General features: G+C 57.7%; 4 protein-coding genes across 7 annotated transcripts; all 4 read left to right on the top strand.

Annotated features, from left to right (window-relative positions):
* Positions 1 to 498: 498 nt before the first annotated feature.
* Positions 499 to 3,473, top strand: ABB37_01070 (putative mitochondrial hypothetical protein; the record flags this gene model as incomplete). The annotated part of the gene is made up of 1 exon (XM_015797449.1): positions 499 to 3,473. The coding sequence occupies exon 1, from the start codon at positions 846 to 848 to the stop codon at positions 3,471 to 3,473; it is 2,628 nt and encodes an 875-aa protein (XP_015662969.1). The 5' UTR covers positions 499 to 845.
* A 706-nt stretch (positions 3,474 to 4,179) lies between these two features.
* On the top strand, positions 4,180 to 5,383 carry ABB37_01069 (putative mitochondrial hypothetical protein; the record flags this gene model as incomplete). 3 transcript variants are annotated; one of them, XM_015797448.1, is made up of 1 exon in its annotated part: positions 4,180 to 5,383. In XM_015797448.1, exon 1 carries the CDS (start codon positions 4,289 to 4,291, stop codon positions 5,381 to 5,383), a length of 1,095 nt encoding a protein of 364 aa, XP_015662968.1. In that variant the 5' UTR covers positions 4,180 to 4,288. The 3 variants fall into 3 exon arrangements, with proteins under 3 accessions (XP_015662968.1, XP_015662967.1, XP_015662966.1); XM_015797447.1 differs by having other exon boundaries at positions 4,186 to 5,383; XM_015797446.1 differs by having other exon boundaries at positions 4,197 to 5,383.
* A 751-nt stretch (positions 5,384 to 6,134) lies between these two features.
* ABB37_01068 (hypothetical protein) lies at positions 6,135 to 7,555 on the top strand (the record flags this gene model as incomplete). Of its 2 annotated transcripts, none has more annotated exons than XM_015797445.1 (1): positions 6,135 to 7,555. In XM_015797445.1, exon 1 carries the CDS (start codon positions 6,275 to 6,277, stop codon positions 7,553 to 7,555), a length of 1,281 nt encoding a protein of 426 aa, XP_015662965.1. In that variant the 5' UTR covers positions 6,135 to 6,274. The 2 variants fall into 2 exon arrangements, with proteins under 2 accessions (XP_015662965.1, XP_015662964.1); XM_015797444.1 differs by having other exon boundaries at positions 6,176 to 7,555.
* A 1,438-nt stretch (positions 7,556 to 8,993) lies between these two features.
* Positions 8,994 to 11,956, top strand: ABB37_01067 (hypothetical protein; the record flags this gene model as incomplete). The annotated part of the gene is made up of 1 exon (XM_015797443.1): positions 8,994 to 11,956. The coding sequence occupies exon 1, from the start codon at positions 9,140 to 9,142 to the stop codon at positions 11,954 to 11,956; it is 2,817 nt and encodes a 938-aa protein (XP_015662963.1). The 5' UTR covers positions 8,994 to 9,139.
* Positions 11,957 to 12,250: the final 294 nt, after the last annotated feature.

Raw genomic sequence — 12,250 nt, 5'->3', positions numbered from 1 at the left:
ATATATATATATATATATATATATATATATATATATATATATGCAGCGACGCTGTCGTTGGGTCTGCACTCTGCTCTTTGTGTTGTACCGTTGTTGTCGACTCTCATCCACTTATCTTGTACGATTCTTTCTCTCTTGTACGGACCTTGCAAAAGTAAAACGGCAGCAACAAGGCACGTCTAATGTGGCACGGACGGTGAACAGGTTACGCAACAGTGCTCACTTATGCATTAGCGGGGCAAGTGGAAGAGCACGTGCTCCGAGGTCGTTTGCGCATCTGTAAAGTAGACTCCCATCATGAAACCGTACAACCAACGCGATGAGACCCGCGTTTGATAGTGAAGAGGCCTCTTCGCCAATACGGTTCCTTTTTTCTCTTCGGATTGTCTTCACACCATTTCTACCTTGGTTCCCCCCTCTCCCACTACTTTTCCTTTTCTGCACGTCTACCTCTCATGCGCCTCTCCTCTCCTCTCCCCGACTTCACTAACTTGTGTAGGTGTCGCAGCCAACTTCATTACATCACGTAAGTCAAATTTCCACTCATCTCCTGAAAAGACATAAAACACACGCAAACTAAACAAACAAAAAGGAAGGTACGTAGCTGCCCGGCGCATTGCTCATTGGTGAACACCCACACGCACACCGGCACCTCACAACACTGCTCATTTTCCCGGAAAAGGAAACTGCCGCTTTCTTATACTACGCAGCTTCGTTTTCTCCCTTATTATTATTATTGCTTTTTGAAACTGCCCGCCTCTTTTTACCGTGGCTCGGGACGAGGAAGGTAAACACATAAACTGCATCCCTCAAAGCCGAACAACAAAACAGCAGCAACAACAGAAATGAGTCTCCACTTGGTGGAAGAAGATGGTCACCTTCAGCCGGAGAAGAAGCTGACGGAGTACCTCGCCTCACTCGTTACACCCGCAGGCTCGCAGGGATCCGCCAACGGCGACAACGATGACGACAACGCGTTGTCCGCGGTCGGCCTCAACTACCATGTGGTGGCTGTCTTTGGTGGCCAAAGCAGCGGCAAATCGACCCTGCTGAACCACCTCTTCGGCACCGACTTCCAAATGCTCGACGAGCGGGTACGTCGCGGCCAAACGACCGTTGGCGCCTTCATGGCGCAGGCTAATACAACGTTGTCTGGGTTCGAGACGGCGGACCTGGTGAGCCCTGCGGCCGACCTCGCATCGCCGTCCCCTGACCGCAGCTCCCGCCTGAACCGTGCTGCGGCAGCGGCGACGAAGGAGGAGGAGGCGGGCGCCGCCGCAGCGGGTGCGCGGCCCACCAAATCTCCGCTGCTGGTGCTGGATTTCGAGGGCACGGACGGCCTCGAGCGAGGCGAGGACCAAAGTCTGGACCGCCAGCTCTCTCTCTTCGGCCTGAGCGTTGCCGACACGCTCATTGTCAACATGTGGGCCGTTGACGTGGGCCGCTTCCACGGCGCCAACCTGAGCCTGCTGCGGACCATCTTTGAAGTGAATTTGCAGCTTTTCAACCACGAAAACTACGAGGCGGAGGAGAAGCCGACGCTGCTCATCGTGCTGCGCGACTTTACGGAGGAGGACGCGGCGCCGAGTCTGGCCACGGTGCGTAAATCCTTCGACACAATCTGGGAGAGTGTCACCCGTCCCCCGCAGTTCGCCGACGCCACCATCGACGCTCTCTTTCACCTAAAGTATTATGTGATGCCGCACTTCAAGCTGCAAAAAGAGGCCTTCGCAGCCTCCGTGGGGACGCTGCGGCGTTGGTTTGGGGACAGCCACAGCGAGAACTACCTGTTTCGTCATCCCGCCATGTTTCGCGGGGTGCCTCTTGAAGGGCTGCCGACCTACCTGACGAACTGCTGGGAGGCGATTCGTACCAGCAAGGACTTGGACATTCCCACGCAGCGGGAGATGCTGGCCCAGCACCGGTGCAAGGAGGCGAAGGAGCAGGAGTTGAAAACCTTCCGCGGCTTCACTCGGCACTACGAGGACCGGCTGCAAAAGGGAGATATGCTGCTGCGCCTCACCGAGGTGCTCGACGAGGAAGTGGAGACCCGCCTCACTTCTTACTACCGGCAGACGAGGCTGTACCAGGGAGATGTGATGGGGCAGTACGCCGCAGACCTGGAGACGGAGTTGGTCGACGCGACGATGCAGGTGGTGAACAAGTTCTCCAAGGCGATCGCAGCGGAGGTGCTGTCGAACACGGAGTCGCGCGTGCTGGGCTGCGTCGAGGAGAGTTATCGCCAGCTTGTGAAGTCGGCGCAGTCGCTGCCTTTCTTGGCGGACGACAAGACGGCCGACAAGGCGGGGCCGTGGGCCGGGTCGCAGGTGATGGACTCCGCCGGCTGCCAGCGGCTCGCGCGTGGGTTCTGGAGGACCTTATCGGTGCAGCTCCACGCGTTGGTGTCGGAGGTGGCCACGATGCCGCCGCCTGCCCACCTCTACGGTCGCTACGCCTCCCTCATCGCCCAGGATCCGACGGCGCGGCTGAACGTGCTGAACGTCGTGACGGACGCGCTCTTCCAGAAGGTGAGGTCCCGCATCTCCTCGATGGCGGACAGCGTCTTTGACACGATGCACGCGGGGTTTGAGCGCAGCCTGACGCACAACGCTGACGGCACGGTGCGCTTCTTCTCCACCACAAAAGGGATTCAAAAGGCCGTGCCCTCCGCGCTGCAGTCAGGCATGGTCGTTCTCGGCAGTCTTCTGTACTTCCGTCTAAAGCTGCAAGCACTGAAAGACTGCGATGGCGACGAGGAGGAAGGAGAGTTGGCTGCGCCGGCGGAATCGCAGAGTCGCTCCGCGCGTCGTGTCAAGGGTAACTGCCGTGAAATTGTGTTTGAGGAAAACGAAGCGGAGGCGGCTTTCTACCTCTCGTACAGCACGCTTGATTCTGCCCCTAAGTATCCCTACGACGTGCCGGTGGTGTCGGAGGATGCGGGGGACAGCGATTCAGCTGCGGCAGATGCGCGTTGTGTGCTGCTGACCCAGCAGGCCACCCTGCGCGCCTACGAGCTGTACAAGCAAAAGTGCGACTTCACGACGCAGCTGCAGTTGCGGGCGGTGGAGGCAGGCAACAACTCCCTGCCGGCTTGGGTGTTCCCTGTTATGCTGGCGCTGGGCTGGAATGAGCTCATGTACGTCGTCACCTCCCCGGTTCTGCTGGTGTTGACCATCGTGATTTGCGTTGTCTTCTTCAAGAACTTTTTTGTGTCGCAGTGGTACAAGTTTGAGGAGACGGGCCCGGCCAGCGTCGTCATCCCGCTGCAGGCCGTGGTTCGTACAGTGAAGCACATCTTGGGCCTTCTTTCGGCTATCGGCAAGGATGCCCGGTCTTCGCAAGCGGAGCGTGGCGGTGCGATGGAGATGCGAGATGTCCCCGCGTCGACGCACGTGGATGCGGCGGCTTCTTCCACACACGTTCCCACCGCCCCACCCACGCTGCGCCACCGCGGAAACCGCAAAGAGAATTAAGAATTGTCGAGGCGCAACGGTCGGCAACAGCACCTGTGCGTGCGATCTATCGTTTCCTGTTCGGTGTCTGTTCTGCTGCTTCTGTCGGAGGAAAAAGTGCTGGTGTTCTTGTGTGTGTTGTGTTATTGATATCAGCCGCGGTAGCACGATGACGCGCGCTCTCCATCGCTGTCGTCTTTCACCATCATTTTTCATGCGTGCGTGGTTCGTGGGGCCGCGTTGCTTATTGGTTTCTTTTCCCCTTTGTCATGTGCTTCTTTTCGTATCTTCGTGTGCTAAATCTTAGATGACCTCTGCGATAAAACCTTTCCTTCGTCCAACTGGGCGAAGTTTCGCGCGGCTGTCAACACAGCCTTCTTATTTCTCTATTATATTCAGGCACGGTGGTGTGGCCGTGCTTATTGCGGTCCGAGCTTTAAAGAAAATATCTTTGAATGCACTCACAAGGAAAAAGCTGTGCGCAGAGGCGCTTTACAGAACGCCAGTTTTGCAAAGCGCTACCATGAATAAAAAAGATAACGAATGTACACAGCCGTAAGGGCGAAAACGATTTTCTCGTTCATTGTATCAGGGGCGCGTCACCAAACTTGGCGTCTGCCATATCCACCGCGTTGCGATACGGAAGTGTTTCTTCTATTGGTTTCTTCTCCCCGTTCTTCTTGCTCGGCATTCATCGTTTGCTGTTTACTACTTCATGACCTGCTGAGTTGAAGCCGTTTGCCAGTCCGCTTCGAATCTGACGTTATACACTACGCCGTCTCACCTACCACCCGCACAGGCTAAAACAACAGAAAACAAAAACAAACACATCAGTAATGTCCGCAGCCGTTATGCAAAGCACCTACCCCACGCAGCACTGTGGGTGTGACTTCTGCAACAGTCGCCGCTCCGTCAACGCGAAGAAGCTGGCAGTGAGCCAGAAGGCCGCCCAACAGCGCGCTGACTGCACCTGCGAGTGCCACACGAAGGGCAGGCAGCAAAACGGCGGCACCGGCTTCGACCCGGAGTATCCGGCGCCGGTGAACCAGACGGCGCTGAATGCGTCGCGCGGCCGCAACGGGGTGCCGGGCGGGAATCAGTACACCATCAAGAACCAATCCACGCGTGCTGGGGAGAGTGGCTTGCAGGGCAGTGGCAACGACGCATCGGCGAAGGAGACGGCCGAGCAGCGTCAGGCCCGCGAGACAGCGGAGCTGGACGGGCTGGAGCGGCTGCTGATCGCCGAGTACAAGGCACGTACGCAGGCGACATTGGAGGCGGAACGGCTCAAGGCCAGTTCGACCAACGCATCCGCACGCCGCCCTCAGCCACTGCCGGAGGGCTACGCGAGCGGTGGCGTCCAAGACAACGACAACGCCGGCTACAACGGTGAGCCGGGGACGTGGGGCCGCAGCGGTCCAGTTGGCAGCGGCAGCTACGGTCAGGACGCCTCGACGATTCACGAGGCGTACGCGATGGCGCAGGACTGCCCGGCCACCCCACCGGCGCAGTGTCACGCGTCGCACCGCCTGCAGGACACGATGGACGACGTGCGCAAGGTCACCGGTGACCCGGTCAACACGAACAACCGCCGTGCCCTGCAGCGCTTGCTCAACAAAAACGGCCTCGGTGGCGGCGAAGACGGCGGCAGCGGGACGAGCTCGACGAGGGGCGACTCCACCGGCAACAAGGGTGCGAGGGAGAACGCGTTCGGCTCCTCGCTGGCGCAGTTGCGCACGAGCACTACGCACCCGCGCGGTGCCGGCGTCGTGTGGGTCCCAACCGTGCCGCTGAAGAGTTCCGTGAAGGACACGGACGTGCTGGTGATAGAGAACGCGGCGGGGGAAGTTGACCCTGCGGCGTCGGGATCGGCGACCGGTGTGGCAGCACAGCAGTCGTCCAAGGAGCGCCACGTAACTTACGCCGTGTAAAGTGCATGCGGTGGTACAGTTTTGAGCCCGTTTTTTTTTTATTTGTTCGCCATGTTTCAATAGCAGCAAGAGGAGCTGTCGGTGGTGCTTGAGACGAGCTCAACGACGCGCGGCTGATGCCTCCTTTTTTTTTCTTGTTTTTGCCTTTCTCTTCATTTCACCTGTTGACAAAAAAAGATAGTTTCTCATTCGTGCTCTTCAGCAAATGAGGTAATTATTACTGTTACTTTCTTCTGTATCTGAATCTCCAGATGTCAATCTGTACCGCACAAACGTGTTCCTCCTTGTTTCTTCCTCGTATGCTTTTACGACTGCAGATGTACACTTTCACCCTTTCAATGAAGTAAAAGGAAAAGATATCGATGAAGCGAAAATAGGGAGGAGCTTGTTGGTGTGTGAGCAAGTCTTTTCTTCGGGGCAACGCATTACGGATGTTCCTCACGCCCACACGTGGTCTTGACGAAGGGCAGTGGTGTGCCTCTTCTATTGGCATTCGCTCACAGCTGTAAAGCCCATTCCGTCAGCTCGCCGGCTGTTTTTTTTTCCTGTGTGTGTTGCGTGACCGAACAGTAAAGCGACAGCGCGTCAGAGTGGAATGCAGTGACAATGGAAGTGCATCTCGCCTGAGATACTTCCATCGCACAAATCCAAAGCGCCTTTCCTCAATTCACCGACTCCCTCCCCTTTCTTCTCTTTCCTTTTCTCTCCCCGCATCATCTCCGCGTTTCTTTATTTTTCATGAAACCGCTCAGTTGAACAAATCTCCTCGCTCACTTTTCTCGCACGCCCGTAGTGAACTAGAGTAACGCTTCCTGCCAGTCTCTTTCACGTTCTGTTGGATCCACCTCAACACACAGACAGACACACACACACACCTCGAAGGTCATCACGATGATTCGCGATCAGTGCCACGCTTACTGCCAGTGCTCCTTCTGCTCCCAGGAGCCGCAGGACAAGTCCACGAACGCCGGGGCGTCGATGCGGGCGGCGATGCAGTCGCTGAGTCGCCCAGGCATGTCGAAGGATGAGCTGTACATGAAGAGCCTCCAGAAGAGCCTCCGCGAGAAGGCCCTCCTCGACAGCTCCAAGAACGTGGGCCGCTTCATCCCGGACGAGCAGCTCCTCAGCAGCTCGAAGAAGCGCGCGGCGAAGGAGATGGCGCTGGCGGCGGAGATGGTGCCGGTGCGTCGCCGCGACCGCCTGCAGGAGCTGCTGCTGCTGGAGCACAAGGCACGCCTCGACGAGGAGGCCCGCGTGCGTGCGGAGCGCCGTGCCCTCGGCCTGCCGGAGGAAGAGACGGAGGCGGAGGAAGGCGCGGAGGGCTCGGCCAACGAGGCGGAGGCGCCCACCCCGGCGTCATCGCAGCGGGAGGTGGCGACGCCGTCGCAGCAGCGGCTCAGCAGCGGTGCCGTCACCCCGGCCTCGCAGTGCTCGGCGGAACACGATCTGCACACCATGCTGAAGGGGATCCGCGATATTGTCGACGAGGACCCCGCCGCCGCCGCCTCCGCCCCCCTCAACCAGCAGCAGGTCTTCAAGCTGCGCCAGCTGATGTACAACCAGAAGAAAAAGACGCGCGAGATGGTGGACAGCTGCGAGAACCAGCCTCACGTGTGCGGGCACTGCCTCGATGTGAACGTGCAGGCTCGCCACCTCTGCGCACCCCCGCAGGAGTCCGTTGCCTTTGGGTTAACTGGCAAGGTGATCAACCCGGAGGAGGGCGTGAAGTACGGTACCGACGCCCCACGCGGCTTTGGCGGAACCTACAGCACCGCCTCCGTCGATCCTGCGTACCTCTCCAGTAAGAAGATTCGCGAAGGCAACTACAGCAACCACCCGTACGGTGCCGGCATGGTGTTCCTCCCGATATCGTCCGTCAACGCAGGGGGCAGCCGCAAAGGCCAAACGAACAACCAGTCCGCGCGCTTCCGTGCCAGCTTCAACAACAACATCGGCCCCGGCGAGCCGGTCGAGGCCGACCTGCAGTTCCCCGGCAGCACCTACAACGTGTACGATAAGCCCGCATCACAGGTCGCCACCCCGGCGGCGCAGGGCGATGTGGCGGATCGCTCCGTCAAGATCGACACCGCTTCATCGAATGCGAGCTCACAGAACGCGGCGAATGTGCAGAAGGGCCCGGCTGCCACAGGGAATGCTGCTGCCTGCCGCTGAGCCGAACTACTCCTCTTCGGCTGCGCTGTGGAAGACGACCAACCAAGATCGCGAGCTCGACATGCAACGCTTCATGGAGTATCAGCAGAAAATCAAGACGAACAGCAAGCGTGTGTACGATGAGGGTGCGAAGCGATCTCCCAAGGTTGCTTCGGCGTAAGGGGGAGCATCATCCCGAACCCAAGTCTACCCCAAGCTGAACTCCGTTTTTTTTTTATCATTTCGATTTGAAAAAAACCCAAAAAACTGTATAAGCGCGAAAAGATTCGATTGCTGTTTATGAAAGCTTCCGACACGCATGTAGTAGCTCCGGTCTTTTCGTTTCTTTTCTTTTCATTTTATTATTATTATTATTATTTTTGTTATTTTCGCACCCGCAATGTACACTACCGTCGTTTCATGGTTATGGTTACTATCACTATCACTATTATCATTTTTTGCTTTTTCAGATGTCATACCTCTGTTTCGTGCTTGTTTCCGTGATGAGGAACCGTGTGTTTTTTTCTCCTTCTTTTGCTGTTGTTGTAACGGCGTGCCTTCAAAGCTGGCGTGTTGTTGGGTGGTGCGTGGAAGCACGGACCAAGATCTGCCTGTGCCTTCTCCATGTGAGGCGGAGACGGAATGGAGGCGTGCATTGAACGTGTTGTTTAAACACCCTTAGACATCGTTGAGTCTTCCTCTGTTCGGCAAAGAAAATCGAGCCACACATACAATCGCTTTTGTATTTGTTTTTCCTTTTCCTACCTCACCTGTACTCTAGATTATTGCTGTTGTTGGTTCTTCCTTGCTGTACTGCACCAGGCTCATTGAACGTGTTGTTTTGTACCCCCTCTCACTCATCTTTGTCTCCGATTACATCAATCCTACTACTACACGATGTACATAAACAGCCTTTTTTTCTCCTCTTGTACTATTTGTTGCTACCTCAGAGCTTTTAGGAGCTGAATGTAGAAGGTTATGGGGTTGCTTTGGCGAAATCTCCGGCTGACAACAACCAACATTGAAAGTACCATGAATATATATATATATATATATGTATGCATTTGGTGAGAGAGTGAGAGAGAGAGGACGAGAGAAAACAAGAAGATCTCCTTTCTGACTCTCTCCACGCTGTTTCGGCCCTTTTCATTGCCGTCACGTGAGTTCTTCCACCTTCATTCGTTCACCTCGCGCATATCCGAGAGGAGAGATGCGCAGCCGGTACGAGGCGCAGCGGAGTGAATGGTGTTCATCTGGGTTCCGGGACTTCTAAGCGATGATGAATATTGAAGGCACTACAATTTGGTTTCTTGTTCTTCTATGGCAACGGACAGTGCCGCTCTCGCACGTACTTGCTGTCGCCGTTGCACACATCTCCTGTAACGCCTCTTTTGAATCGACATGAAAAGGCTTTTTCGAGTTTCCCTTCATTTTCTCCTTCCTCTTTAAACGCTTATCAGCTGGGGTCACATCGTAGTCCAAGTTAAACAACGGATGTAAATACAGAAGGGCACAGCGACACCGTTTCCCCTGTGTTTATTGCCGTACTGACGGCAGGCTTTTGTTTTGTGTTTTTAAGAGACCGCCACAGCACTCATCGTCATCATGTCCATCAAGGCAAAGACAGTGGAGAAAGACCGTGCAGCGGCGTTTGACAGGGGTGTATTTGTCAGCGCATCTGCCTCTGCCGGAAAGCGGTCGTACTACTATGAAGAGGAGCGTCGTTACAAAGGGGTGGACGCGGCCACCTCCGGGTCCTCGTCCTCGTCTTCATCGCGTTCCAGCAGCCCAACACGCACCGGTGCCACCGCTGCACGCAGAGAAAGAGATGCCGCGACCCACAGCAGCACCGATAAGGAGGAAGATGAGGATGTAAGTGGCGATGAAGAGGTGGTGCGACGTGCGCGGGCTGCGACGCAGGCATTGCTTGGCGGTGGTGGAAGAAAAAAGATACGCCCTGCGAGTGCGACAACAGAACCAAAGAACTCGGCTGCCGTTACGCTGCCGAATGAACGGCTAGAGGCGTATTTGCGTGGTCGGTCCGGGTCCATGCCAACGTTGCGCAGTGGTGGACCGTCTACCGCTCCATCAGCAGCGGCCGCAGCAACGGGCGCGAACACGCTGAGGGCACATCACCTGTCCGCAAACTCCACGCCTCACGCAGAGACGGCGCAGTTTCCACCAACGAGCGCCAAGTCGCAAAACACATCTCTACTGAACCGTCTCGCTGGAGCGACACAGCCAAGCGCCAACGCCTCCGCTTCGGACCAAGACATGGCGAAACAGTCGGCTGCATATCAACAGGCGCTGCAGATGCGCACCACGAACGTCGACTTTCAGCAACTCATGTCCCTTTTAGAACACGACGTTCGACGAGAGCAGCAGCAGCAGCAGCAGCAGCAGCAGCAGCAGCAGCAACCGCGGCGAGAGAACACAGCGACGCTGTCCGACACTCTGACGACGTCGACGAAGACGGCCGCGGAAAGTCCTTCCACGGCACACGATGCCGTCCCGGCTGCAACGCAGCAAAGAGAGTCTCCGCCGCCGCGCACCTTTGCCACGCTGGAAGACACAGCGTTGGAGGAGCTCTTCGAGGATTGGTGTCATCAGGGTACAAGCACAGTGGCCGGAGACGATGAGGGTGATGGCGGCGCTGAGGTGTTTATTGCCGCAGATCATCGCGCGGCTGCTTTTACGCTTGCTGCGGTGGCCGCACACGAGCTGGACGCCTCCTCGTGGGGGCGCACGTCGGCTCCACGCAATGCCGCACGTACCGCGTCGACCGTTGCGGCTTCTTCGTCTGCGGTGGCCGCCCCCGTGGTGAACGCGCCGCTGATGTGGGAGGAGTTGATGCTGAGCGAGGTGGCACGCCGCAACGCGCGCAGCATGAACCACGACAGCAGCCGCAACAGCAGTGGAGGCGGTTTGCTGAGCAACCCGGCAGACGTCGCCGAAGAGGCAACACAGCGGCTTCGCCGATTTCTGCAGTCTGTCGACTGCATTGAGCGCTTGGTGAACCACCGCCGCTTTGTGCGCAGCGTCGCCGCGTACCTCTACGAACACCACAAAGTCTTTCTCCCGCACTACATCACATCCCCCGGCCTCTCTCCTCCACCAGCAGCCGCCTCATCAGACGGAGCGCAGCTTGGAGCGTCCCCGTCGGTTCCCTCTTCCTCCTCAGTGGTGGAGCACCGTCACGAGGAGTACGCCGTCTACGAGGAGTTCGGCCGCCGTGTCTCCACAGCGTTGCTCTCGTATCTCACGCACTACGTCGCCGGCTTCGACGAGGCTGAATTTGTAGAGGCGCTGTACGATACTCCCGCTGCTTTTGCGGAGGACGACGTGCCGGGCGACGTCAGCTCCGCATCCGCTGTAAGAGGCCCGCAAAATGTGCTGTCTTTCCCTGCGTGGCGGTTGGTGCTGGCCATGAGTGACTTTGAGAGTTTCTTCGCGTGGATGATGGACTACATTTACGAGGAATACCACCTGGATGGTCTGGCTGATGAGAGCACCGGCTTGGTCGTGGCTGGCGCACGCGGACTGCGCGCACTGATACGCTCGACATACAGACCACCGCTGGAGGCGCCCGCTGAGGACGCTCCCGCGCCCCTGTCCGGGACCGAGGCCGCGACAGCAGTTCCACTCAGTGCCGCTTCCACACGGGCGGGTGTCTCGCAGTCTCCACCCCCGCCCCCCGTTCGCGACGCCGCGCAAAATCCGCCGTCCTCCGCAGAGTCACCGTCACTGGATGCACCGGGCGCCGAGTCGTCCTCCTCTTCGCCGCACTTGTCCGAGTCCCCGCCGCGGCCGAAAGGAACATTGGCGCCTCTCACGTCCAGCGCACCGCTGCCCCCTTCGCCGCCCCCCACCCGCACCACGCTCTCGTCTTTGTCAGCCGCCTCTCTTCCTGTACGCGGCGGCAGCAGCAGCAGTGCCGGTGTGCCGGCAGGCTTGCATCTTCGCCAGTTTTTTCCGTCCGCGCCGGCCAGCGCGGAGGGCGGCACACGCGCGGGGGCGAGTAAGAAGGCGACGCCGGTGTACCGTAAGCGGCAGACGACGCACCCCGGTCGCAACCTACCCCCCCTTACACCCCCCACGGACCACATCGTGCGGCCGAGCAGCGTTGTAGACGAAGCGGAGGCGGCGAATCCACATGGTTGCGCGTCGCTCCCTGCGTCTCTTCGATTGTCGGACGCGAGCTCTACCCCGGCTGGCGTTGCCCAGGCCTTCGCCAGCACCGCACCTCCGGCGCCGACAACTGCTGCGTCGGGGCTGGCTCCGGCGCACCGCGCTCCTCGCACACGATCCTCTACGAGCAAAAAGGACTCGACCGCCGACGACGATGCGAATGCCTCCAGCGCGCGACCGAAGGCTGGCAAGGCACTGAAGGCAAAGCCACAGAAACCGAAGCTGAATCGTTGACAAGTGACCGCCTGGTTCTCGCTGAAAAAGTCTTCTCTCCTTCGTATACTCTTATGCGCCTGCGCCGAACGTCTTTTTTTGATTTCCTCACCCTTTTCCATATCAATCCCCTTTTCATGTGCTGCGTGTGCTGCGTGTCTTTAGGAAGTGCTCGAATAAAAGTGGGAAAGATCATCGTGCTTGTAAGGGGACAAGCGTTCCGCTTTCCCTTTAGAAAAGAAAGGAAAAAAATCGTGGTGAGTCTGCTGTGTTCTGCGAAACGTGCAGCTTGTCCCTGCTGCACCTAAACAGCAA

This window comes from Leptomonas pyrrhocoris (assembly GCF_001293395.1).
Source record: "Leptomonas pyrrhocoris isolate H10 chromosome Unknown, whole genome shotgun sequence".
Classification (NCBI taxonomy): Eukaryota; Euglenozoa; class Kinetoplastea; order Trypanosomatida; family Trypanosomatidae; genus Leptomonas; species Leptomonas pyrrhocoris.
This window is presented reverse-complemented; position numbering and strand designations above follow the sequence as displayed.